Raw genomic sequence first — 27,527 nt, 5'->3', positions numbered from 1 at the left:
GGGGTCCAAGAGACATAGCACAATATTTAGTTTTTTATTTCTGTAAAGCGTTTCAAATTTTATTTAAAAAAAATTCAACACTTATAACTTAATTAAATGATTATTTTATTTATATATTTATATTTATTATAGGCAATATTGTATATATGTATAATAGGTGTGTATAATACACACACTGTCTTCATGTATATATATTTATAGAGAAATAGATATATGTATAATATTTATGTAAAATTTAAGGTACCTTTTTGTTCATGTTTTCCAGTAAAAAACATTGAGGATTCAATTTAAGAGAGAGAGAGAGGAATAGGAAAAAATTTAATTCGAAAATATAGTTGATGTTGGGAATGTAGACCTAGTACACGTATTATTTGATCGTTGTCATTTTAAAGTTTGTAATATTAGTAACGAATAGCAGCCATTTGAAATTCAAAAAAAAGTTTATTGGCCATGGCGGAGTTGTTGTAAAAATAAAACGTAGTCATGGATTTATTTGATGTGACGACACAAATGGTTACGCATCCAATTCAATGCCTTATCCCCAATGGCTTCCACCTTTGGCTTATTGGAGGGTAAACTACGGCAATTACAATTATCCAAATCCATATGCAGAGTGGGTGTTGGTGTCGTCGTAGTCGATGATTTGCGTCTCTGCTCTTCTTTTACAGTTTTCGGTTGGACCTGCTGCTGCTGTTGCTTCTGTTCCTGCTGCTGCTGTTTCGGTTCAGGTGATTCGGGAATTTTATCATTAATTTGGAATGTGGGACATGCTGTGTGACCATTAACAGGTCACATATCACCCGTGCTGCTGGCCCAGCGTAAATCATCAGCTTCATGGGTTAGATATCTCGTGCCGACTTGCCGCTCCAAATTGCGCAGATCATGATAGGTTTGTTTATCCTGCAGCCAATAGTGTTGCAAACTTTTATCCACTGTATAACGTTTTCGTTGTTTCACTTGCAGCAAATTATTGATCAAATCAATAGCTGGAAAGAAAATCAAAACCAGATTAAAGAAGTTCAGAATTTCAATATCTCATTCACATACCATTCGAGGAGATTTCCTTCCACGGATTAGGAGGATACATAAATGCCGCATTTTGTATCTGATCATTAATATCTTCTTCTTCGTTAAAGGGGAAGGTGCCACTCAAACTCACATAGATGATAACACCCACACTCCACATATCCAGGGAACGATTGTAGCCCTTATTGCGTAATACCTCAGGAGCTAAAAAGCATCACATCGAAATATAAATAATTAACAATAAATTATGTCTCAACACTTACCCAAATATGCCGGTGTACCAACAACAGATCTACGAAATGATTTCTCACCAATAATACGTGCATACCCAAAATCACATAACTTCACCTGCGGAAACTCTGCATCGGATGACAGTAGAACATTTTCAGGTTTCAAATCACAATGTACGACATTTTGACTGTGCAAATGTTTGAGGGCAATTAAAATTTGTGTTATTAAAAATTTCGTGACACGTTCACTAAGTCGTCCACGTTCGTGGGACAGGATCATCTCCAACATATCACCCTTGAGTTTTTCCATTACAACAAAAATACGTTCGGGAGTTTCGAACATACGTTCGAGGTTCACAACACCACAGTGGGAAATGTTCTGTAAAATACAAAAGAGAGAGGGGAGAAGAGGGTTATGAATAGAGACTCTTTTCTCTTAAAGAAAAAATCTCTTATACTACGTATAAGATGTACTTCTCTCTTACACACATAGAAAAAATATATATATATACATATATATACGAGTTTAATGTCTCTACTATGAATAGAGAGAATGTCTCTTCTATATATAGAAGATACACTCTTACCTACCTATAGCGGAGGAATACTCTCCTGCACATAGAAAACGGTCTCCATTCTATACATAGAAGAGGGAATCTCTTCAGTGCATAGTAGGAGAAACTCTCTCCTACACATAGAAGAAGGACTTTCTTCTACATATATAAGAGAACTACCCCATATAGAACACATCCACATCCAAAGAAGCTCTTTTAGCATAGAAAAGAGCAATTCTTCTGCGCATAGAAGAGAGCAACTCTTCTGCACATAAAAGAGAACATCGTTTCTACACACAGAAGAGAGCAACTCTTCTATACATAGATGAGCAACTCATATTTACATAGAAGAGCAACTCATCGCTATATAGAAGAGCAACTTATCGCTACATAGAAGAGCAAATCCCGAAATCATTGTTACATAGAGGAGTATAACATCGCTACATGGAAGAGCTACTCATCGCTACATAGGAGAGCAACTCTTTTATACATAGAAGATCAACTATTCTATACATATAGGAGCAAACTCTTTTATACCTAGAAGATATACTCTCTTCTATACATAGAAGAGATACTCTCTTCTATACTTAGAAGAGATACTCTCTTCTATACTTAGAAGAGATACTCTCTTCTACACATAGAAGAGAAAACTCTTCTATACATAAAATAGAAAAATCTCTTCTTACATCGAAGGAGAATCTCATCTTCAGTAAAAGAGAGCAACAACTTTTCTACAGAAAAACCACTTTTCTCTAAATATGAGAATTGTTTAGCGTGGTTTTATATTTGTCGGGATCGGGATCGGTGTTGAGAGTTTCTCTCTCTTGAGAGGGTAATTAGAGTTGCGCTATTTTTAATTTTGTAACAAGTGTACTTTTTGTTCACAAAAAGTACGAATTGACATAAACGTACCAAAACAAAAATTAGATTTTTTATTATTCGTGAATACATTTACGCTTAAATTATAATATATATTATTTATGCAAATAACTGGTATAAATATTGGCCAATATTTCTCGATAATTATAATTTATTATTATTTGAAGTAGAATTTGAGGTACCTTTTCGTACGTTTTTGTTCCTACCTGTGGTAATGTTTTCCAACACAATTCACAATTTAACACTGAGAGAGAGAGAAACTCTCAACACCGATCCCGATCCCCACAAATATAAAACCACGCTTAGCGAGTCTTACCTGCAATATGGCAACTTCATTCTTAAGCTGAGCCTCCTGTTTCGTTGGGAACCGCAGTTTATCGATAACTTTAATGGCAACTTCTCGCTTCGTTTTCTTGTGGACACCGCCGTAGACAACACCGAATTGGCCGGAACCCAATACCTCGTCGGGAAAGATTTGATACAATTGACCCATGTCCTGGACATTTTCCTCAGATTCACAACATTCTAAAATAAAAACAAATCATTATAACTACGTAAAAACCCCCCTCGATTCCGCACTTACGTGTATTGGTAACATGCATATAGGCCTGTTTAATTGTGGTCTCCCAACTTTTGGCAATATCTGTACCAATACCACTCTCCGGTGGTGGTAAGCGGACAGCCTGTTCCTCCCGCACACCCGCCAATGGATCTTGACCCACATAATAGTTAACATTGGGTGTTTTCAATTCGAAACAATAGTTATTATCCACTCGAACATCATTATTCGTTTCAATGGCCTGAATCTCAGCCAGCGGGATCTCTTTGTGATATTTACTGCCTTGCTCGGAAATGAACAGAGTTATGGTCTTCGAATCCAAACGCCAGAAATAACGTTTAACTGTTGAATCCAAACTGGTGTAATGCACCAGCCAACCTTCCTTGAGAGCTTGGCCGCCACGTTTCTTGGTGTGTTTCACTGATTGTACAATACGCATAAGCGGAATATTGGCACTTGGCGATGATGATGAACTTGATTGTTCCGATTGTCCATCGATAGATTGTCCTTCACCGGCACTACGATTTTCATTGTGATACGTCGAGTGTTCACTATCGCTGCTCTTCAACCCATTGACCAATTCTGGTGGTGAATTCTGAGCATTTGTTGTGGTGCGCACACCCATCGAACCGGGTCGTCCACCCATTTTGTGGGCCATTCCACTACGCATGTGATCATTTGAGGTTTGCTCATCGAAATCACTATCGTCGAATTCTTCGCGAAAGAAGTTATCACGATCCTTGTGTCCAGTGCCATGTGTCGGGGTAAAGGTTTCATTAAAATCATTCGGTTGCAGCTGTCTTTCGCCGGTACAGTCTTGTGGTACTTTATCCATACATTTCTTATGGGTATTATATTGGCAATCGCGGCATTGGAGACCCTGTTTGAACAGGCCCTTGAGGAGTTTCTTACAATATTGACAGACCGTGGGTATACCATAGGTATGCACCATAAAAGTGTGTGGTATTCGGATATTTTGATAGGCTAAACTGGTAGCGCATATACCGACGACATTATTCAACTGACCCGTGGACGAAGATGTTTGTTGGCCATTTCGGCTACCCGCTGAGGAAGAACGGTGATGACTTCGGTGAAAAGTTGGCACACTCTGTAAGGCAGAAGAAAAAGGAATGTGGTTATTAAAAATTGAAGAATGTATTGAAAATCAGGTTGGCTTTCCAAACATAAAAAGAAAGACAGACAACCAGAATAAGATATATTTCCTAGTGTTCCGTCATGATGACTAAACTACTAACTGATAATCTACGCCCTTGATATTTATAGAGTTGAACAATCTCGTTCCTGAAGTTGTTTAAAATTTTCCCGATAGTTCCGCAAAAGGAAATAGGTCATTCATTTAGTTCAATCGTTCATTGGTAAACGGCTGTGAATTCCACCAATGAACGGGAAAAATGTAGATTGGTTGAAAAAGAACTATGTTTACCAGAACCAAAATGGACGACTGAAGCGAATGGAACTAGATGAACGAAAAATCCGAACATAGTAACAATCGTTCCTTTTGCGTAGTAGTTCATTTGAACTAGTTCCTCCTGGAATAACTCAACTCTAGCGATTTGCTCTAGAGTGGATGGTGGATTCATTTATGATACGGTTGGGTTTTTATACCCTTCACCCCAGTGTGCTACAGGGTATTATGTCATTGTGCATATGTTTGTAACAGGCAAAAGGAAACGAGATAGACACATGGTTCCTTTTGAGAATATATGAGTCGATTTACAAAGTACAGGTCGCATTTATGATCCGAATTGGATGGAGGCGAACCTCATTGAAATTGGGAAAAATCGTTTCAGATATATTTTCGACCGGTTTTACTTAAATGGTGTACTAAAGTCTTTATATTTCTTTCGATTTGCACGAAATTTAGCATAGCGTACTGAATTAAGTCAAGAATGATGTGCGTGAATATCGGTTCAGATTTAGATATTGCTTCCATATATATTTTCATCCGATTTAATGTAAATGGTGCATCAAAGTCCGTATATATCTTTCAATTTGCACGAAAATTGGCATAGCGTACCAAATGGAAAATCGGTTCAGATTTAGATATTGCTCCCACATACATATGTATATATTTTCGTTCAATTTTAGGTAAATGGTACACCAAACTCCTAATGTTTGTCCGATTGACACGAAATTTTGCAGAACGTTTCAAATTGAGACTAGAATGGCGTTATGTTTTTTTTTTTTTTTTTTTTTTTTTTGAAATTTGTGCAGATGAAGACATTTTTCGAACGGGTGTCTGAATGAAATTAAATTTTGAACAGGGCGGCATACCGAATATTGTATGTCATGTGTAATCTAAATCGATTTACATAAATTTGTCCCATTATACGCAAACGACTCCAGATCTGCCCGAATGAAGTGAAATTTAGCATAGGTTGCAGAAAGGCATGTGTATGGATTGATGTTAGTCGGTTCACTTATAGATAAACGTCACATATTTAAATTCGTTCAAGTTCCCTCGATGGAACATTGACATGAAATTGTCCTTACTGGTTTACCATCAACCAATGCATTTACAACCTGTATGTTTAGTAAGAAATTGTTCCGTGAATGTATTTTGGGTGATCTTAGAGAAACACATAGAAAAGTCGCTATATATATGAAATATTAAAATACATTCATTCAGGTTGAAAAATTGCGTTAGGACATACAGAAAATGTGGCGTGACCTTTGAACATTAACTGTGAAGAAGTTGTTTTACCAAAGTCCCTGAATGCGAAATTTAAGACACTTCGTAATGGTAAAATAAAGTTACATCGGTAGGAAAATGTGACTAGTGACTGACTGTAAATGGCTTTTAAGAAACCAAAAATCGCCAAAAATGTCGACTAATATGGGGTATTATATGTGGGCTACACCAAAAACTTAGGTCAATATACCCTATAATCCTCCAAAATAAAAAAAAATCCCAGCCAATTTGGTTTGAGAAGTGCAAAAAACACCCCAAAACCAAAAGTTGGGAGGTACTTTTATAGCCTTCATTGGGTGACCAGCAATATTATATTCCATATCTATATTATATTGAAGGTGTATAGGTCCACCAGTATGACGGTTGTAATTTAAGGGGAAACCACATTCACGATTAAAAAAAAATTCTTTTTAATTTTTTTTTTTAATTTGAAGTCATTATTTTTCAAGACTGTTTCTTTAAAATTTCAAGTGGAAAATTTAAACACTCTTGAAGATATAATCGATTTTCAGCGTAAGCGGCAACTCAAAAACTAATAATAACTATAGAGAATATATGGGGGTCTCCGGAAAAGTTTCCACCGAAGAACGGGCATTCCCAATAAAATTCAAATTATCTGAAAATAATTTAGTTTTACTATACTTGTAGGTCTGAAACTATTTTTTTTCCATGAGACTTCTTTGATTGCATCAAAAAATTCTGAAAAATTGTCGGTTAAAATAGGATGAGGAAAACATGAGATTATCGATTTACTTATCATTGTGGTAGCCTCAAACAAAGATATAAAACTTCTTCTTAAAGTCTTACGAAAGACTTTTTGTAGTTAATATTTAATTAATGTTAATATTTGATATAGTTTCCGAGAAATATATTCAGCGTGAGATGAAAAAACTACAACCAACTTCAGACTGCTGTCATTTCTAAACCACTCTTCAGAAAAATCATTAAAATCCAGTGACACCTCATTATATTGTTTACAAGCGTACACAAGCATTTTGGTAAGAATTTTCCATAAAAAAGTTATTCGTGATGGAACCGAAAAAAAATAGCACGAAAAGAGCAAAAGAGCATGGCCGAAAGTCGTGAACTGTCGAATTTGGTTTTCTTCGATGAGAAAACATTCGTTGTCCAGCAGTTTGTAAACAAACAAAATGATCGTGTTTACTTGCCAAAGAGCTCAGCTGAAAATGTGAACCTTCGGTTGGCCAACAAAACTCAAGCGCCGGCCATGGTGATGGTGTGGGCCGCCATAACAGCCGATGGTAGCTCTTCGCTCGTAATAATAGAATATCATCAGAATAAATGCTGAATATTATCGAAAAAATATATGAATATTATCGGAGGGTGTATTAAAGCCTTGGGCGCGCAAACATTTTGGCCGCAGACCTTGGACATTCCAACAGGACCATCCTGAGTGCGATGGTGAACGCACCACCCAAGAATGGTTACAAAATGAGCGCACAATGGCCACCAACATCGGGCAACAATCGGACAGGGTGTGATGGTTTCATTGGCCGTTTGAAGGCCTTAATTTGCGCCTAAGGTGACCAATTCGAACAAATCTAAACTTATTCTAAAATTTAACGCTATTTCCGACATTTTTGCTTTCATTCAATAAAATTTAAAAAAAGTGTAAAAATTGTGGCACTTGACTTTGTTGCTGTTTTTTTATCTCACCCTGTATTTCCTTCTCCAGAAATTTGCAAATATTTCATATTTTCCCAAAAGGGAGTTTGAACCACCGTTCGCCGGCGCCGTCGCCGACGCTCTTTATTGAGTCTGGAATTTTCTTTTATTATGAACAGAAAAATTTTCTCCAATTTTCGGTATTTTGGGTTTTTTGAGAGCGGTTTTCAACGGAATTCGCTGAAATTTGGTACATTGGGTTCTTATTGGGTTCCAAATTTCCCCACTAAAAATTATAAATATTTTTAGGGTTAGTCCCCATATAACCCCCTTTTTATAATAATATAGTTTTCTGATTTGTTCGGTGTGTTGAGGTTGGGTAGTCGTTACGGGGAATAGTCAATGTTTACCCTACAAAGACTATTTAGCCATCTGTTGTAAGCATTCCGCCTTCTAAAGATATTGTGATAAAAGAAAACATGACGATAATGAAATATATCGGCAGACATTTAGGCATCTCCTCAATATAGTCAAACCTCCTGAAGGAAAGAATTGAGATAAACAATTAAAATATTGGGTTCAATATTAGCATATACCGGTCATTAATTAGGCATAGCCCTCATATAATGATATCCCCAAATATTCACTATTTCCTACACTATGTAATCAATATTGGCCCCCCTTCAGGCATAGCCTCATATAACTTTGTAATCTAAATTACAGTAGTTTGAGGATTTTATACTCTATCATGCGTTATCAGTATAAGTCCACTTTTTAGATCTTACAGATTTTAGGAAAAATCCACATTAAAAATTGCCGAAGTTTGTATTTGGTGTACATAATGGTTTACATAAATCGGATTGTAGAATTATCGGTATATGCCCACTTTTTGGTATGTCCCCTATATTTTCATTGCATGTATCTGTCAGTATAACTATGGTGGAGGGTATCCAATGTTCGGCCCGGCCGAACTTATTAACGCTTTTTCACTTGTTTAATTTGAGTACAGATTGCGATCTAAACTTGCTATTACGCGGAACGACAAACAATATATTTCCAATAACTATGAGGTGGCGTATAAATTCTTGAGTAACCCTTTTTATTTGCATACGCAAATGTTCTGAACAATTTCAATTTCAACCAAACAAAAATCCTAAATAAATAGTAATTAATGAACGTACTCAATGTCTTAAGCGAAACGAAAGTAAAAGAATCAAGCGAATAAAAAAAACACCCACAAAACAATATTGAAAGTAATAAAAGAAAGAAAGAAAAAACAACAACACAAATAAATGGTTTACAAATGAATTTTCTTTTGTTTTTTATTGAGTGTTAAGCAAAGCAAACAAAAAATTGGATTGAACATAAAAGAACGATTAATAAAAAAGGAATTACAAAATAAAATATAGATAAAAGGTAAAATAAGTACATGTTACAAAAAAATCAAGAATTAAAAAAAAAGATCTTTTAAGCAGTGATTAATTGGTTAATCAAGTATTTTTTAATATGAGAAGGATAATAAAACGGATAACTTTCAATTTCATTTCGCTTAAATGAGTGACGTTGAGTATGTTTTTTAATAAAAAATAAAAGGCCTAATAATTAGTGGAAGAAAGTTGCAATGGAATGTTTGAAGGTGATTTTAAAGATCAAAATACTTTTAAAGAGAGCATAGACGTTTAAGATTTAATCATTTTATAGTTAAAAAGTTTATCACCATTATTCCCTACGTGATATGTATCCCTATTATATTGCACATTTTGATTAAACAATTAATCACAAAATTTCCCGAAAATACAAAATATCAAATACCATCATGGATCTTAAGAGTATACAAATAATTGAGATTCTAAATAATAATATAAAATTTGTTTGTCTTAATTTGAATACCCATCACCAAATATTGCTTTAAAAACTAACTAATTTGAATGTAAATAATATATAAAAAATAATTACTTGAAATATCTTCTATCTACATTTTGAATTGTTTAGATGATTGTGTATATGTAAATTAATTAAGTACGAATGCTAAAAATGACACTAGCATGGAATATGAAGATATTAAATAGAAATGTTGAAAACATTTATTGGGTGTCCGATGTCAAGAAGTCATAGCAAAATCAAGGTCAACACAAGGTCAGATAGTAAATCCAGCTAAGATAAGGATTTTATCCATAGTTCCCAATTGTGACTATCAATTTTTTTGATAGAAATGCAAAATTTGGATCAAACACGACAACCCATTGGAATAAATATTCAAAATGTTTACACTTTGTAGGTGTAAACAATATTTGTATATGCAATGTTCTAATCCATGCATAAAATTTGCAATTTTTTCTAACTTTAATGCATTGTTGGAGAGGTACGAGATGGGGTGGACCGATGGGTACCATCTTTGAATATGATCTAGGATTGGTAAAAATGTTAATATAAATAAAGTTTGCAAACGTTTTCAAAATTTTGAATCTTTGTGGAGCCTTAGTAGCATATTAATAATTTTTAGCAAAATGTTGACTATTGTGTGTGCATCGTACTAGTAGGATCGATATTCCCCATTTTTATATCCTACATAACTATGTTGTAAGGATATTATAGCTAGACCCACCTTTTAGTATATCTCTACCCGTTATAGCGATCGTCATATTTCGACTCCCATCCTAGACCCAGTAGGGCGAAAATGTAGCGTTGATTGTTAGGAAATTTTGCATAAGGTTCTGGTTATGGTATGGTCCCGTCCGACTCTACTGCTCCGTTCACTGGTTTAATTTGAAACCAGTAAGGAAAGTTCAAAAGTAGCACTGGGCCGACTATATGGTACCCTTCAACACTTTGTGTACATACAACAGATGCTCATAGGTATAATGCCTCGTCGATAGAACAGAGATATTATCTGTAGAGGATCATCGACATGCAATCGGACTAAATTAAATATGTGATATACATAGATATATGCACCAATTTAAACCAACCCATAAACATGTCATTTTGAAATGTACGAGGGCAGTTCGGAAAGTTCTTAGCCTAGCACAAAAAGCGCGATATAAACAGAAAAAAGTTAAGTGTTTTTGAAACTTCCATCTCTGTCATGAACACATGTAAAATTTTGTTACGAAATAAATCTGAACCTATTTTCATGCAACTTAGCACACATCATTCTGAACGTAATTCAATACGCTTTGCCAAATTTCGTGGAAATCGAAAGATGTATTGGGAATTTGGTGCACCATTTATATAAAATCGGAAGAAATGATATATGGGAGCTATATCTTAATCTGAATCGATTTTCACGAAAATTAGATCATTCCAGACTTAAGTATGTACGCTATGCCAAATTTCGTCCATATCGAAATATATACAGCGACTTTAGTCCACCATTTACATTAAATAGGATGAAAATATATGTAGGAGCTGTAACTAAATCTGAGCCGATTTTCACAAAACTTAACACACATAATTTTAGACTTAATGCCAAATTTCGTGCAAATCGAAAGAAATATAGGGGCTTTGGTGCTCCATTAAAATAAAATCGGAGGGAATGATCTGATGAAAGGAACAGATCATTCCAGAGTTAAGTCAGTACTCTATGCCAAATTTCGCCCAAATCGAAAGATATACAGCGATTTTAGTACACCATTTACATTAAATCGGATGAAAATATATATAGAAGCTATATCTAAATCTTAACCGATTTCCCCGAAACTTAACACACATAATTCCAGATTTAATGCAGTACGTTATGCCAAATTTCCTTCAAATCGAAAGATATATAGGGACTTTGGTGCACCATTTACAGTAAATTAGACGAACTGATTTTTTACAATTCCAATAAAGTTCGTCCTTCGGCCAAATAAGTGAGCTGTGTCAAATTTTATACAAATCGGATTAGAAATACGACCAGTATTTTTTTAAGAATACATGGACAGACAGACGGACATGCGTAAATCGACTCACTGATTCTATGCATATTCTCAAAAGGGACCATGTATCTATTTCGTTTCCTTTTACCTGTCACCAACATATGCACAAAGATACCATGTGCCACAGTGCGGTAAAGGGTATACAAATTGGGTAGAAATTCTCCCCAACCAAAAATAAATATTAACCCATATTTCGGGGTACTTAAGGGGACCCACCATTCACGATCACTGTCACTGGAACATCCGAATTAAAAAAATTCAAACGGCATTCGTTAAAAAATCTCACCACCTAAAAAATGTAAGCTCATATCTCGGGGTAGCTTAAAGGGAATCCCATTTACGATTTAAAATTTCGACGATTTCGAACCGGCTGGCGATTAGTATTGAAGATTTAAATTAAATGTACACAGTTTTAACATTTTGACCCTTAGTGGGGGAGATACCAAAAAGACTGAACCAATAATTTCAATCTTCGGATTTGGATTTCAAATTTTATACACTTTATTGGGGAGGTACCAGAAGGAGTAGACCGATGAGTCATGATTGTTTCAAATATTAGTTTAGTCTTTTCGCACGGCTATATACAATTATTTTCCTCAAAATATTTATATTATAAAATTATATTATTATAAATTCAATTTTTATATTATAAATTCGCCACAATTTTTTGGAAAGGTTCGATATTATTCATAATCTTCGAACTATATTTAAGTTTGAAAGAAAACTTTTGGTGTGCGCAGTTTATATTAAATCGGAAATTTCATTACCTTGATACAGATTAAATAAATTTTTAAAATGTTGACTCTTTGTGAGGGAGGTACTGAAAGGAGAGGACCATATTTGAACATGTATTTTTTCCAAGATTGATCGTTTTCTTCCAAATAAAACCACCATAATCGTGGTAAATCTATTTAAAATTCGAAAATGACATACAGAATATGTCTGTATTCTTTCTCCAAAATGTGAGTAGGTACATACCGATTTCAATAAATTTCGCCCTATATTTGATACCGCTAATAACGACTATAACTTGTAGTGGCCATTCCACCGGACCTTGTCTATCGTTATAAACGACAATCTTGGTAAAAAAACTTGGATGCAAGAACATAAATTTTGTTTACAATTCAAAAATGTATCCCCTGACTTCTCGCTAATACTCCTCATAACCGAGCGTCATCATTAACAAAATATTTATACATCACAACCGATATTTTTTCTGTCGAAGTCGGTTCAAATTTCCGTATAGCTCACATACTCGTACTTTTTTTAAAAATAGCATATCTAATTTTAGCCTCCTAATTTCCTCATAAAGTCCATGCTAGTGGCATTTTGTTGTTACATCTAAAATATATTATCTTTTTTTCATCAAATGGAACGTTACTATGTTTTGGATTTTTGTTCGATTCATTCTATTTAATAATATCATTCATAAGATCAGACATCCGTTTTACCAGAGAACTTCCAGATTCATGATTCACACCATGTTGTTGTTGCTGTTGGTGATGCTGCTGCTGTTGGTGGTGGTGGTGTTGTTCATCATTCGATATAAGTGATTGTGTTGAACCACCCGATGGACTTCTGGGCGGCTGTAGCAGTGAGGAACGTTTTGAACTGTTGCTACTGTTATTATTCGAACGATTACAGTTATTGGGTATTTTAACCACACAACGTTTATGATAATTTTGACCACAACCTGAAATGGAAATGTAGAGAAAAAAAGAGAAAAATATAACGGTTAATTATAGTTGTGTTTTAGAAAAAAAAATGCGGGGCGAAGGGGAATGCTTTGCACATTTCCATAATGGATATCCAATCAATCGATACATACCATCGCATTTCAGTCCTTGACGCACTAAACCAAATAACATTTCACCACAAAAATCACAGAATGTTGGCGCCTTATACGAATGGACATTTAGATTGTGTGGTTTAAGGGTTGGCATTTCGGAGGCTGGATATAAAATTGCTGTGAAAAAGAAGAAGAAGATAGAAATAAACAAGTGTAAGAAATTGAAAAATCAATATAAGTTCTATATAAATCCGAATCGTAATTAATGAAACTCAATACATGTAATTGTGCCAAATTTGTAAAAGAAGGAAATAGGACCACAATATAAATGGGAGCTATATCTTAATCTGAACCGAATTTATCGTCGCAATCGAGGTATTCGGTGTATAGTGTGCATGAAATCGGACAAAAATATGTATGAGAGCTATATCTAAGTTTGAATCGATTTCAATAAAACTTAATACTGCCTCAAAATTGAATACTCAATCTAACATCAATTGGCTGTGCCAAATTTGGTGCCAAGGTCAAACTTAAAATTAAATCGATTGAGAATAAATATGTGACCTTTCTTAATCTGAACCAATTTCAACGTCACAATCGGTGTATTCGGTGTATAGTGTACATGAAATCGGACAAAAATATATATGAGAGCTATATCTAAGTTTTAATCGATTTCAATAAAACCTAATACTGCCTCAAAAATGAATACTCAATCTAACATAAATTGGCTGTGCCAACTTTGATCCCAATAGGTCTAACTTAAAATTAAATCGGTTAAAAATAAATATATGACCTCAATTTGATACGCTCTACCGAATTTCATGACTATCGGAAATGATTGGGAATTTGTTGCACCATTTAAATGAAATATGTAATGAAACCTGTATCTAAATATGAACCGATTTACTACAATTTCAAAATAGTTCGTATTTAGGCCAAATAAATGAGATGTGCAAATTGCAGTGCTTCAAGTTGCTTAAAAAATATTATTTTTATTGGCCGGAGGTCCTTCAGAATATGTTGTTGATGACATCCAAGCTTATTGATCTGATATTCCCTTGAAACATAGTTGTAAACAGTTAAAATTCCTGTGAGCTATGATATAAACTAATATCGAACTTTCTGTAAAGATTTTTTTCTCCCTCCAAGAACTCAGAATGCCAAATTACAACAACTATGGAACTGAATCAAAATATGAATCGGAATTTTTAATTTTCTAAATCTTAAAAAATACCATCAATGTATCGGGCATTTTTATGTCGGGTATTTCAAATCATGGACCAATATCTGTCAATATTTTTTTGCTGTCCATGAACCCACAATCTTATTTACGACCAATACAAAAAATGGGTCGGAACCTTTATATGGGACCTATGTCAAAATATGTTAGGCTCCATCGGAGTGTTAAATTACCTCCACTTTGGTAAGGAAATGAATAGAGTTTTAACGGGTACATACACGAGGGGCGGGTAAATACCCATTTGTGGGGAAAATGGGATATCTGGGTCCATGTTTTGATATTGCCCCCATATAATCGACCTTTATATCGATTCACAGATTATGGCGCTATAACAAAACTTGAACTAGTATCGAACATATTCTGCAAAGCTTTGGTCCTTCAATAATATTAAATTACAGCCATTTCAGTAGGATGATTGTTGTTCAGAAGGCCTTTGAGGAAATATTTTTTAAAAAATTCACGCTTATAGTACGGAAGGTTCTTGAGAAAATATATATTTTTTTAAATCCACGCTTTTAGTTCGGAAGGTCCTTGATAAAATATTTTTTAAAAAAAATCCACGCTTATTGATCGGAAGGTCCTTGTGAAAATATTCTTAAAAAAATTCACGCTCAAAGTTCGGAAGGTCCTTAAGAAAAAATTCTTTAAAAAAATTCATGCTCAAAGTTCGAAGGTCTTTGAGAACGTATTCATAAAAACATTCTCGGTTATAGTTCGAAAGTCCCTTGAGAAAATATTCTTTAAAAAAAATCCACGCTTATAGAACGGAAGGTCATTGGGAAAATATTCTTTAAAAATTCACGCTTATAGTTCGGAAGGCCCTTGGGAAAATATCCTTTAAAAAATGCTCGCTTATAGCTCGAAAGGCCCTTGGAAAAATATTCTTTTAAAATATCCACGCTTAAAGTTCAGAAGGTCATTGAGAAAATATTCTTTAAGAAATCCACGCTTAAAGTTCGGAAGGTCCTTGAGAAAATATTCTTAAATAAATCCACGTTTATAATTCGGAAGATCCACGAGAAAATATTCTTTGCGAAATCCAAGCCTAAAGTTACGAAATTCATTGAGAAAATATTCTTTAAAAAATCCGCGCCTAAAGTTCGGAAGGTCCCTCAGAAAATATTCTTTAAAAAATCCGCGCTTATTGTTCGGAAGGTCCCTCAGAAAATATTCTTTAAAAAATCCACGCTTATAGTTCGGAAGGTCCTTGAGAAAATATTATTTAAAATATTTACGGTTCCAGTTCGGAAGGTCATTGAGAAAATATTCTTTAAAAAAATCCATCTTTAAAAATACACGCTTATAGATAGGAAGGTCCTTGGAAAAATATCCTTTAAAAAATTTACGCTTATAGCTCGAAAGGCCCTTGGGAATATTTTTTTTATAAAAGTTTGAGAGGTCCTTGAGAAAATATTCTTTGACAAATTGACGTCTAAAGTTTGAAAGGTTCTTGAGATAATATTCTTTGAAAATCGATGGATAAAGTTTGAAAGGTCCTTGAGAAAATATTCTTTGAAAAACTACGCATAAAGTTCGGAAGGTCGTTGAGAAAATATTCTTTAAAAAAATCGACGTTTATTGTTCTGTAGGACTTTGAGAAAATATTCTTTAAAAAATCCACGCCTAAAGTTCAAAAAGTCCTCGTGAAAAGGTCCCTGTGAAATATTCTTTCAAAACTTCACGTGTACAGTTGGAAGGCCATTAAAAATATTATTTGAAAATTTTAGACATATAGTTCGGAAGGATTTTGAAGAAAAATTCTTTGATTATAACTCCTTCAGAAATTCTCACTTATAGTTCCTTTGATCTTTAAGAAAATATTACAAAAATAAAATATTATTTTAAAAGAAAGAAAATACACGATTTTAGATCGGATGATCTTTGAAAATGTACGCATTTAATGCCTTTTAAAAATCCAAAATTAAAGTTCTGATGGCTCTGTCTTGCAATTGAAATAGAGAGATTTGAAATTTTGCAAATCCCAAATGATGTTTGGGATATATCGGCCTACGTTTTGGTACAACCCCTATATAACGGTGCCCGCAAATGTTAGGATTCTGGGCACGTTTTACAACAAAATAAGATGTAATTTAGTATTTGGGGTTCTCAGAAAATATACCTATCAACAACTATAAATATTAACAGATGCCCCAGGGTAGGGTTTCCTAACAAAATAAATTATTATGGCATAGTTTGCCCCATAACAAAATTCCCGATCTATTTTCGGAATTTCAATTTAATTTCGGCCGGACGGAACTGTGCCACTTATTTAATTTTAAATAGTTTTTCTTATAAATAAACCTCCTATACTATTCTTAAAGTCCACAAAAGATTCTAAAACTTGTTGCTACCATTTAAATTCATTACACCCAATTTAAATTTCAATCAAGAAAAAATGAAAAAAAAAAACAACAGTTTCGAACTTCTACTTACGACTGGCAACGAGAACAATTTCCACTAAAGTTTCATCGGCAATATCCGTTGCTGAATTGATGATGTGCAGAACATTGGGACTGTTGTAATCGTGACGAAATAGCAAAATACGTTCGGATAGGTATGTCAGGCCGCTGTCGGGTATCTGTAATGTAGGAAAAAATATATGATGGTACATGAAATTAGAAAAAATATATTTATACATAAATAAACTAATATTAGTTTTAATTAAGTTAACAACAGTAACAATTAAATAAATGTCAGAAAATTTTATGATTACTGCTGACAGAGCACTAAATGCTACAGCATAAGATGTAATAAAGTGTAAACTAATGTGTGTGGATGTGTAGTTTCATTTAATTACGTTGGGTTTAATCTACGTGTAGATTTGTGGAACAGAAACTAGGAATAGGGCCCTCCCCTATTCTGTTCAATTAATAGTGGAGGGTGTTTACGAAAAAAAAATTAATTAATATAAGGCCATTTGTTCGTTGGAATTATACGGTTCCAGATCAGCTAAATGGAGTATCTACAGACGATCTGAAAGTAGTCTCTATAAACATATGAAAGGAGACTCTGAAGCGGTTTTTGTAGGCAAGCTGAAGCAGGGAGTCTCTATATACGGGCTGGAGGAGTTTTTAAAGACAAGGTAGAGAAAGTCTTTATAGAAGAACTGAAGTAAGGAGTTTGGGTTAACAATTTCACTGCCCTCAATTTACGGTAAATCGGAATTTCAATACTTATTACTTTTCCTACCATTTAAATTCAATAAATTTAGAAAACAGAACCTAAAACTCTAATTTGTTATTGTTGTTCCCAATGGCCATTTGTTGGTAATTCATTTAAAGTCCATTGACGTCTCGTTTGTCCTGTTTTGTGCTAGATAAAGTAGATAAACAAGAAATGTTTTTAACTAAATTGGTTTATTATCTCATGTGTTAACCACATAAATTGTGGGGCTATTATTATAATGTTAGCTTTTTCACACGCACACAAATACATACATACAGACAGTGCCCTGTTGCTGCTAAACGTAGGTCCTCAGATATTACACAGAACAAAAAATTAACAAAAGTGTCATTACATTTGTTTGAATTTTGGAATACTTTTTTAGGGTACTCAGCTAGGAAGTTTCGAATCAAAGAAGGGCCTTGAATATGCCGGAAATGTCGGGATATGTGGGCAACTGTGGCATTTGCTATTCTGCAACACAGTGCGCTATCCAAAATTTAGCTCGACACATAATCCAATACGAAACTTGACATGCAACAAGTTTCGATTTTACATAAAATCGGAGGAAACTATATATGGGAGCTCTATCTAAATCTGAACAGATTTCAACAAAATTGTGTGCCAATCGGCTTAAATTTGACTTTTTAGTCCACCATTTACATAAAATATGAACCAATTCCAACAAACCTGACCCTTATTCAATACTCTACGAAAAATTTTGTCTCAATCGGTCGAAAATATATGTAAGATATATATCTAAATCTAAACCGATTCCAGCGAAACTTCGCATACATAAATTTGGACCAAATTCAGTACGCTGTGCAAAATATGCTGCCAATCTGCCTAAATTTTACTCTTTGGTGATCCATTTACATAAAATCGGAGGAAACTATATATGGGAGCTCTATCTAAATCTGAACAGATTTCAACAAAATTGTGTGCCAATCGGCTTAAATTTGACTTTTTAGTCCACCATTTACATAAAATATGAACCAATTCCAACAAACCTGTCCCTTATTCAATACTCTACGAAAAATTTTGTCTCAATCGGTCGAAAATATATGTAAGATATATATCTAAATCTAAACCGATTCCAGCGAAACTTCGAATACATAAATTTGGACCAAATTCAGTACGCTGTGCAAAATATGCTGCCAATCTGCCTAAATTTTACTCTTTGGTGATCCATTTACATAAAATCGGACGAAACTATATATGGGAGATATATATTAATCTAAACCGATTTCAACGAAACTTGATATACCACCGTGTGGTAAAGGGTATAAAAACCGAAAATGGGGACGGCACATTTATATGGGGACTATGTCAAAACATGAACATACGCTTACCATTTTCTGAATAGATGTATGGAAGGCTCCAAAACCCCGGAATACTAAATCACATCCACTTGGGTGGGAAAGTGCGAACAAAACCTTGAAAATATAGAAAATAGGGAGGGTCCTGGGTGCTATGACAAATCATAGACCTATTTCAAAACATGGAACTCTATCAAAATAGAGAGTCGCTGTAATTTGTCAAATTACAGCCACTTTAGACAGATGATCTATGGAAGCCTCCAAGAACCCGAAATGTCAAATTGTGGGAATAATTTTGGTTGAAAAATACGACTGAAACCTAAAGAAAATGGACCGCGAGATTTACATGGGCCCTTTTTATACCCTACACAACTATGTTGTCAGGGTATTATAGCTTTGTGCCGCTCCAAAAGTTTGTAACGCCGCGAAATATTGGTCCTAGACCCACCTTTAAGTATACCGATCGTCATATCTCGACTAGCTGAGTCGATCTAGACATGTGTGTCCGTCCGTCTGTCCATTATAATTTGTAAACACGATACAGGCCACAGTTATGGACAAATCTTCACGAAATTGTGCATGTAGAATGGGTTCTGGCCAATGAGGACCCCTATTGTTTTTGGAAAAGATCGGTTAATATTTAGCGGATGAAATGGACCAAATACTTTATTTTTGTCGGAATGTGGGAGTTACACATAAATATTACAGGTGCTTACGTATTCAGACATTATTTAGTAACCTAATACCACACTAGAGGGCGGAAATATAGCGCTGATCGCTTTGAAAATTTACATGAGATTCCATTTATGGCCAAGGTCAACGCTTATAATTTTCGGTGATGATCACATAATAATTTTGGGATGATGTTGACCGAAAACTTAATTTTTGAGCTATTTTTCCTTTTTTTGACTCAATCTTTTTTTGACTCAAAAAAACTTTTAAATGCCAAAATTCGGATCTTTACATGTGCGCTGTGCCAAATCAATCCAAACAAAAGTTTATTGTAGAATAACCACTTCGTTGAAAAATTGGTCATGTGTCGAAGAAATTCGAAAAATGATAAAGCGAAATCGATTTTATGTAAACCATTACAATGCGAGCTTTCACATATCGGCCCAAACCGAATAATCTTTTGACCAGCCATAATCTGGAATTAGTGGGTCATTTGTTGAAATCCAATGATATAAATCAGATAAGTTGCTCGTGGAAGAAGTACTTTGAAGGAAATGGTAATCTGTTTCTTCAGCGAAACTAATGTCCCGCTTGAACAACGTAGTAGGTAAATTCTGAGTGATACACCTGAATTTAATTGCCCGAAGTATTCACAGAAAATCGAAAAGAAAAGAAAACGAAAGCCATGTGTTGGATGTGTCACTATCAAGATGGAACAAGTGTTTCGACAATTGGTTTGATCGCATGAACAATTGGAACATTTTTTGAAGAAAAATATAAGCATTTTGCATATATGTCATTAGGTCTGAAATATATATAGTAGTCATTGTGCCATGTCACCTGATGTGGCCTATTGGTCCACGCTTTCTGATATCTGAAAATTATATCAACATGGGTACATCAATTTTTTTAACGACAGGTTGCCGAACTTTTAAAGATAGACTTCAAAATACCTACAAATCGATCAGACGTTTATATAGATATTTCGATGTGAAAACATGGACTCACATCGAACAGATAAGTTTGAGAAACTTAGAAATCTGTATATTGGTAACAGAACCTAAATTGGAAAATGTGTCTAGGACTAATAAAGGTATTCCTTCTGTTTTTACACAATGTCCATATACCCAAAATCTATAGGGACTTTTATACAAGGGCTGCCAGGAGAAAAATAAATTCCAAACTGCATACACTCTGGTTGAAAAGGTTGGCTTAGACCTAGAACATACCGAAAAATAGCGTGATCTTTGCATGGTGACTATAATTTTCTGCGAATATTTACCGGAATACCAAATTATAGTCACGTCGTAATGCTAAGATATAGAAACTTTGTTCGGAAAATTCGTTTAAGACATTAACTCAAGACTCAATGAGATCCACCTCAAATATGAGCCAATTCGGCTTAGAAATGTTATTGAAAATCACAAAATACTGAATAGGGAGCTAAACCAGAACGAGGACCGATTTATACCATTTTCAATACTAAACCTGCGAGAAATTTTAGAAAGTGGGTTTCAGGACTTAGAATGGTGTCTTCGAAAAAATATTTCCACTATATGGTGGGGTATTCGGAATTCGATATACATCACATTTCGATAGGAAATTGTTCTTAAAACCTTCAAAATACCATAAATATGGCGGCATCGTTCCAGGATATATCATCGATCAAGAATATATCGATGAGTAACAAAACCTCCACACACCTTATGATGTACTACATAATAAAATATTTATGTGTAACATGTTGCTACTCCCATCGTGTTGCACCATACGTGCAAAGGTGTCCACCTGGGGTCAAAGTGATTAAAATAAATGAAATTGTTGTCTTGTTTCGAAAAATATGAAAACATAATTGCATGTCAAGTGTTTGCTGTTGGTGTTGTTGTTGCTGCTGTTGTTTTTTTATTGGTTTAGCTTGTCACGTATTTATTTATTGTTGCCACCACAGTGGCGCTGTCATTTTGCGGTTCTGGCGCTGTAGTTGATGATTTTTCATCAGCATTTTTCATTATAGGACAGTTAGTTAGACAGTGTGTGTGTATGTAGTAGTAGTGGTGGTAGTTAGTTGACTGATAAACACCTAGTATTTCAACAATCTTTGGTCCCACGAGAATTGATGGCATGCCGCAGAATAAAAATGGCCAAGTGGCAGAAAAGTCAATTTTGTGGCAAGAACAACAACAACAACAAAAATGTATGTGTATAGAAGATACGCAGGAAATTTGTACTCATTGACACATTGCTTGTTGTCACTCGTTTACATATAGGTGGAGGTGGTGGTGATGGCTGTGGGATGTTTTCGTAGGTGGCGTTAATAGCCATGATCAAATAACCTCCTACTCCACCTTCTGTTTTGTTTGGGTGGAGGAAATTAACTCTTCTGGGGATATTGAGGAAAGTGATGTGACTGACAGTAGCTGGGGATTAAAAGCGGTGCAAAGTCCCTCGAATTGTTGGAAAGGTATTATTGTAAATTGATATATTAGATGGAAATGTTTTATAAAATTGGCTGCGTCGAGTTTTTTATAACCTCCAGCCTGAAATGTGCATACAAAGTAACAACAAAAGTTTGGAATTTTTTATATAGGAGCCACACAAAGGTAAATTGCTATAAGAAGATAACGAAATGCCAAACTACAGACACCTAAAATTGGAATTATTGGAGAACTATGTAGAAATATGGACATTGATATTGAAAATGTACTTTAAAGAAGTTGTCGATAGCGCCACACTGAGTGCCAAATTCCAACAACTTTCTATTGCTAAAACGATACAACGTCTAGAAACAACATATGACCGCCGCCCTGGCCGTGACATTAAAATTCTGCTAGGAGATTTTAATGTAAAAATCGGAAGGGAAAATATTTTTGGCCCCACCGCTGGAGAATTCAGCCTACATGATGAAACACCTGACAACGGCATGAGGTTGATCGACTTCGCGGCACTAAAGAACATAAGCACCACAAGATTCAAGCATCTCGATATACACAAGGCCACTTGGATTTCTCCTGATCAAGCAAAGAGAAATCAAATTGATCATCTTGTGATAGACGGTAGGCATTCGTCCAGTGTTATAGCCGTTCGATCGCTACGAGGAGCGAATATCGATTCGGACCATTACCCTTTGGCAGCCAAGGTTCGCGGCCGTCTTAATGTACCAGCAATATAATGTGATATAATGTAACACGGAAACTCGACGTCGTAGCAGAGGCCTATTCCACTCAATTTGCCCACCTGTTTCATGAAAGTACTTCTTTCCCGATAATAACATAGAATCACAATGGGAAAGACTTGCTCACTCCCTACAAACTGCAGCAAAAGCACCAATTGGGTACCAAAGACCACCTTTAAGCCATGGTACCATTAGGGGTGTCGTAATGCTACTGAGTTTAAAAACGCTGCGTATAGGGCTACCCTGAGAAGAATTATCAGGAGAAAAGTTGAGAGGAGAAACGCATTTTTCAAAAGAAATAAGAAATAACAAGAAAAACGTGAGCGGGAGCAAATCGAGATGTACATGAGTCAGGACTAAGGAGTAAAACACCAGGCACATCCTCCTGTAGAGATAAAGATGGATGCAGATAGGGTGTTATGGATCTGGATGGTGCATTTTGCCTCTGGCATCAAATAGTGGCGGGTGAAGAAGATACCCAGAACCAATAAGAGATGACGATATAGATTGTATAACACCTAGCCAAGATGAGGTCAGAATAACAATTAATCGGCTGAAGAATAATAAAGCAGCTGGTGCAAATGCATTACCAGACGAACTACTCAAGGCTGGTGGGCAGATGCTGGTCATCAGCATGCACCAGCTATTGGAACCTCAGCATCCTGTGTCCCGTATACAAAAAAGGAGACAAGACGATATGTGCCAACTATAGAGGAATAAGTCTCCTTCCCAGCGCATATAAAGTGCTATCCATCCATATTGTGTGAACGACTGAAGCCAATGGTCAACGACATTATTGAACAATACCAATGCGGCTTCAGGCCTGGCAAATCCACAATTGATCAGATTTTCACCCTGCGCCAAATCATGGAAAACACCTAAGAAATATACATCTTTAACATCCCGCTGGAAAAGGTTATACTAGAGGCAAAGGTGAACAGAAATGACACTCAGTACTAAAAACAGTACATTATACTCGCCTACGCCGATGAAGTCGACATATTGGGTCGAACATTGCGAGCGGTAACAGCCACCTTTCAACAAATTGAGAAGGAGTCTACCAAAGTCGGTCTGGCAGTAAATGGCAAGAAGATCAAGCTGATGGTATCAACGCTCAAGACGTCCAGTACACTCGAACCAACTGTGGAAGTTGAGAACTACAGCTTCGAGGTAGTCAAAGATAATTTTGTTTTGAAATCTTGAGAAGAACAGAGTTGGCCAACAGATGCTACTATGGTCTAAGTAAGCAATTCAAAAATACTGATACTGCCCATGCTGTTGTATGTATCTGAAGCATGGGTAGTTTTGCAAGCAGATAAGGCAGCTCTTGGAGTGTTTGAGAGGAAAAAACCTCCGAAAGATATATTGGCCGATCTGCGTCAACAGTAAATATCGCCATTTAGGACATCGGCATTGTCAGACGTAGTGACCACAACTAGGTCATGTTGTGAGAATAAATGAGGATGCCTCAACACAAAAGGCATATAAAAGCGAGCCAACTGATGATTCAGGTAGAAGGGGAAGGCCATGAATTCGATGGAAAGATGGAGTGGAAAACAACATCTCGGAACAGGATCTTTCAAATTTGAACTACTGCGCACAAGACAGACGCGCCTGGAAATATTTTTTTATGCTCGGCTTATGGAACATAATAAAAAAAACTTAACTCGTTCGGTTAAGTGAAATGAAGTCTATATTATAATTTGCCTACAAACAAGTATAAGGTTATATCAAACCAAAGATTAGGCCCAGTTTATTTATATAACCTTCATGTACCTATATCTACCGCTCAACAATATATTTTCTAGAAATGTAAATAATAATCATCGTTGTTTATATAAGGATTCCGAAAAGACAAATATGTCTCATTGTTGTTTTTCATTACGTCGTAGTTTATATTGATGAATATTTAAAAGTGACTCCTTGAAAGAAATAAAAATCTATCTAATTTATTATTGGCCAATGATTCTATTACCCCATGGCCATTTTATAATGAAATGTACTCCTCATATTACCTCTCTATTTGACAAACATTATTCACGAAAATATTGGTTTCCAAATTAATTTCAGTTATTCGCGTTTAATAGGAAATGCCAAGCAACAAGGACAACAGCCACCACCGCAAATTCCCCTAGATAACAATTTTACAAATGAATTGACATCAAAGGTATCATTCGATTGCTTGGGGACCACTTCGAGATGGGGGAAACCCCATATCTATCAATGTAAGCGTCAGTGTATTAGTTTTGTCAAATTAGAGAGAGAGAGAGTGGGTGGTATGGTAAAATAAAGAATTGTGTTGGGCGTCACTTTCAGTAGGATATTAAGACTGGAATATTAATGAGCTTCGTACTACTAATTAGCATAAATGTCGCTAAATGCGTCGAGTAGATCTCGGACTTTTCGAATCGGAAATGAGGTTTTAACCATTGGGATTTTGATTACAAGTTTCTACCACGAGGTTTTTCAATCTTTGAAAACCCGGTTGTGAAATGCTGTTCGGATCTACTAAATGCGTAAATGGGACCGGAAAGCCTAATTCTAGCCACATCGGTAGGAAAAAAACGTATAGAGCCATTCAGTACCTAAAATAGTTCGGCACCCTTAAATGGAGGGTATGTCAAATGTTTAGAGCTTTGTTTGTTAAGAGTAAAACAAATTTGTGCCTGCAAATTCAAGAAGAAACATTTTCAATGAAATTCTTAGAGTAAACCAGTAAGGAAAGTAGTACAGTCTATGATAAATTTGATTTAATTTAATTCAGGCAGATTTAGAGTCGTCTGCGTACCATGGGACAAAATTTATGGAAAACGATTTATAGCAAAATTGATACACGTTATTCGATACGCCGCACTGTTAAAAATTGAATTTTAATCAGACACCCGTTCGAAATTCATATGGAAGCTATGGCTGCATCTGTACCAATTTCAACAAAACGCAATAAGGTCATTCAAGTCTCAATTTGATACGTTGTGCAAAATTTCGTATTAATCGGACAAACATTACGAGTTTAATGCACCATTTATGTAAAATCGGACGACTATATATATATGTATATGTGGAAGCTGTAACGAAATCTTAACCGATTTTCGCGAAACTTAACACACATCACTCCAGACTTCATTCAGTACGCAATGCCAAATTTCGTGTAAATCGAAGGATATATAGGGACTTTGGTGCACCATTTACCTAAAATCGGACGAAAATATATATGGGAGCTATATCTAAATCTGAACCTATTTTCATGAAACTTAACACACATCACTCTAGACTTAATTCAGTACGCAATGCCAAATTTCGTGTAAATCGAAGGATTTTTAGGGACTTTGGTGCACTATTTACCTAAAATCGGACGAAAATATATATGGGAGCTATATCTAAATCTGAACCTATTTTCATGAAACTTAACACACATCACTCTAGACTTAATTCAGTACGCTATGCCAAATTTCGTGCAAATCGAAGGATATATAGGGACTTTGGTGCACCATTTACCTTAAATCGGACGTAAATATATATGGGAGCTATATTTAAATCTGAACCGATTTTCATGAAACTTAACACACATCACTCTAGACTTTATTCAGTACGCAATGCCAAATTTCGTGTAAATCGAAGGATATATAGGGACTTTGGTGCACTATTTACCTAAAATCGGACGCTATATCTAAATCTGAACCGATTTTCACAAAATTTAGCACACATCTTTCTAGACTTAATTTAGTACGCTATTCCAAATTTCGTGCAAATCTAAAGATTTTTAGGGACTTTGGTGCACCATTTACCGTAAATCGGAATAAAATATACATGGGAGCCATATCTAAAAATGAACCGATTTTCACGAAACTTCAGGAACGTCATTATAGCCCTAATTCAGTACGCTATGTCAAATTTCGTGCAAATCACAAGATATTTAGGGACTTTGGCGCAACATTTACCTTAAATCGAACGAAAATATATTTGGGAGCCATATCTAAATCTGAACCGATTTTCAATAAATACTCCAAGTTTTCTCACATTGCATCTAATTATCACATCAACAACCATAGTGCGGAACATATATTATATATTATATTTATTGTAATTAACTTTTCTGTTATTTTTTCCTCTTCATCGTTGTCCGTCCCTTGACAGCAGTTACAGACGGGCGTAACAGAAGAAGACAAAGTCAAATAAGCTAATATTTGCTTTTGAACTTTGTTTACTAATAGACTTTTTTGCCACCGTTGGCAACATCAATGGCAGGCAATCCTTTACACTACAACAAGGATATGACAAGTCAAATACACACACACACCAACACATAACTAATTTTCATTGAGATATGTATGTGTGTATCTCACAAATAAAAAATATAGCTGCATAAAGGCTATATAAACATTTCAACTTTATTTACAAAATACACACATACATACATACACACACCTAGATATCCGGGCGGAGAAAGGATGGCGAAACTTACCTTCGTGTTGATGAATTCACATGCCAAATCCTTGAGCTTTTTCAATGTTAAAACATTGGCAGCTACCGACACTGCATCGCGCACACTGCCAAATTGGAATAGAAATGTCACCTCTGGCCCCTCCATGATGACAGCGCCGGGACCTTGATTGCCAACAAAAATAACAACAACAAGAACGACGGTAGCAACACCTTGACTCTCAGTTGC

General features: G+C 35.3%; 1 protein-coding gene across 1 annotated transcript; it reads right to left on the bottom strand.

The window, feature by feature from the left end:
- Positions 1–711: 711 nt before the first annotated feature.
- On the bottom strand, positions 712–27,527 carry LOC133338473 (serine/threonine-protein kinase D3). The gene is made up of 9 exons (XM_061546644.1): positions 27,321–27,527; positions 16,967–17,111; positions 13,333–13,470; positions 12,956–13,197; positions 3,273–4,356; positions 3,006–3,214; positions 1,290–1,635; positions 1,048–1,230; positions 712–986 (listed from the first exon to the last, which is right to left on the bottom strand). The coding sequence occupies exons 1-9, from the start codon at positions 27,444–27,446 to the stop codon at positions 790–792; spliced, it is 2,670 nt and encodes an 889-aa protein (XP_061402628.1). The 5' UTR covers positions 27,447–27,527; the 3' UTR covers positions 712–789.

This window comes from Musca vetustissima, unplaced genomic scaffold (genome assembly GCF_032173495.1).
Source record: "Musca vetustissima isolate MV318-11 ecotype Yass unplaced genomic scaffold, APGP_CSIRO_Mvet_v1 utg16282, whole genome shotgun sequence".
In the NCBI taxonomy this organism is placed as follows: Eukaryota; Metazoa; Arthropoda; class Insecta; order Diptera; family Muscidae; genus Musca; species Musca vetustissima.
Note: the sequence above shows the minus strand (reverse complement) of the source record. Positions and strands in the feature narration are given on the sequence as shown.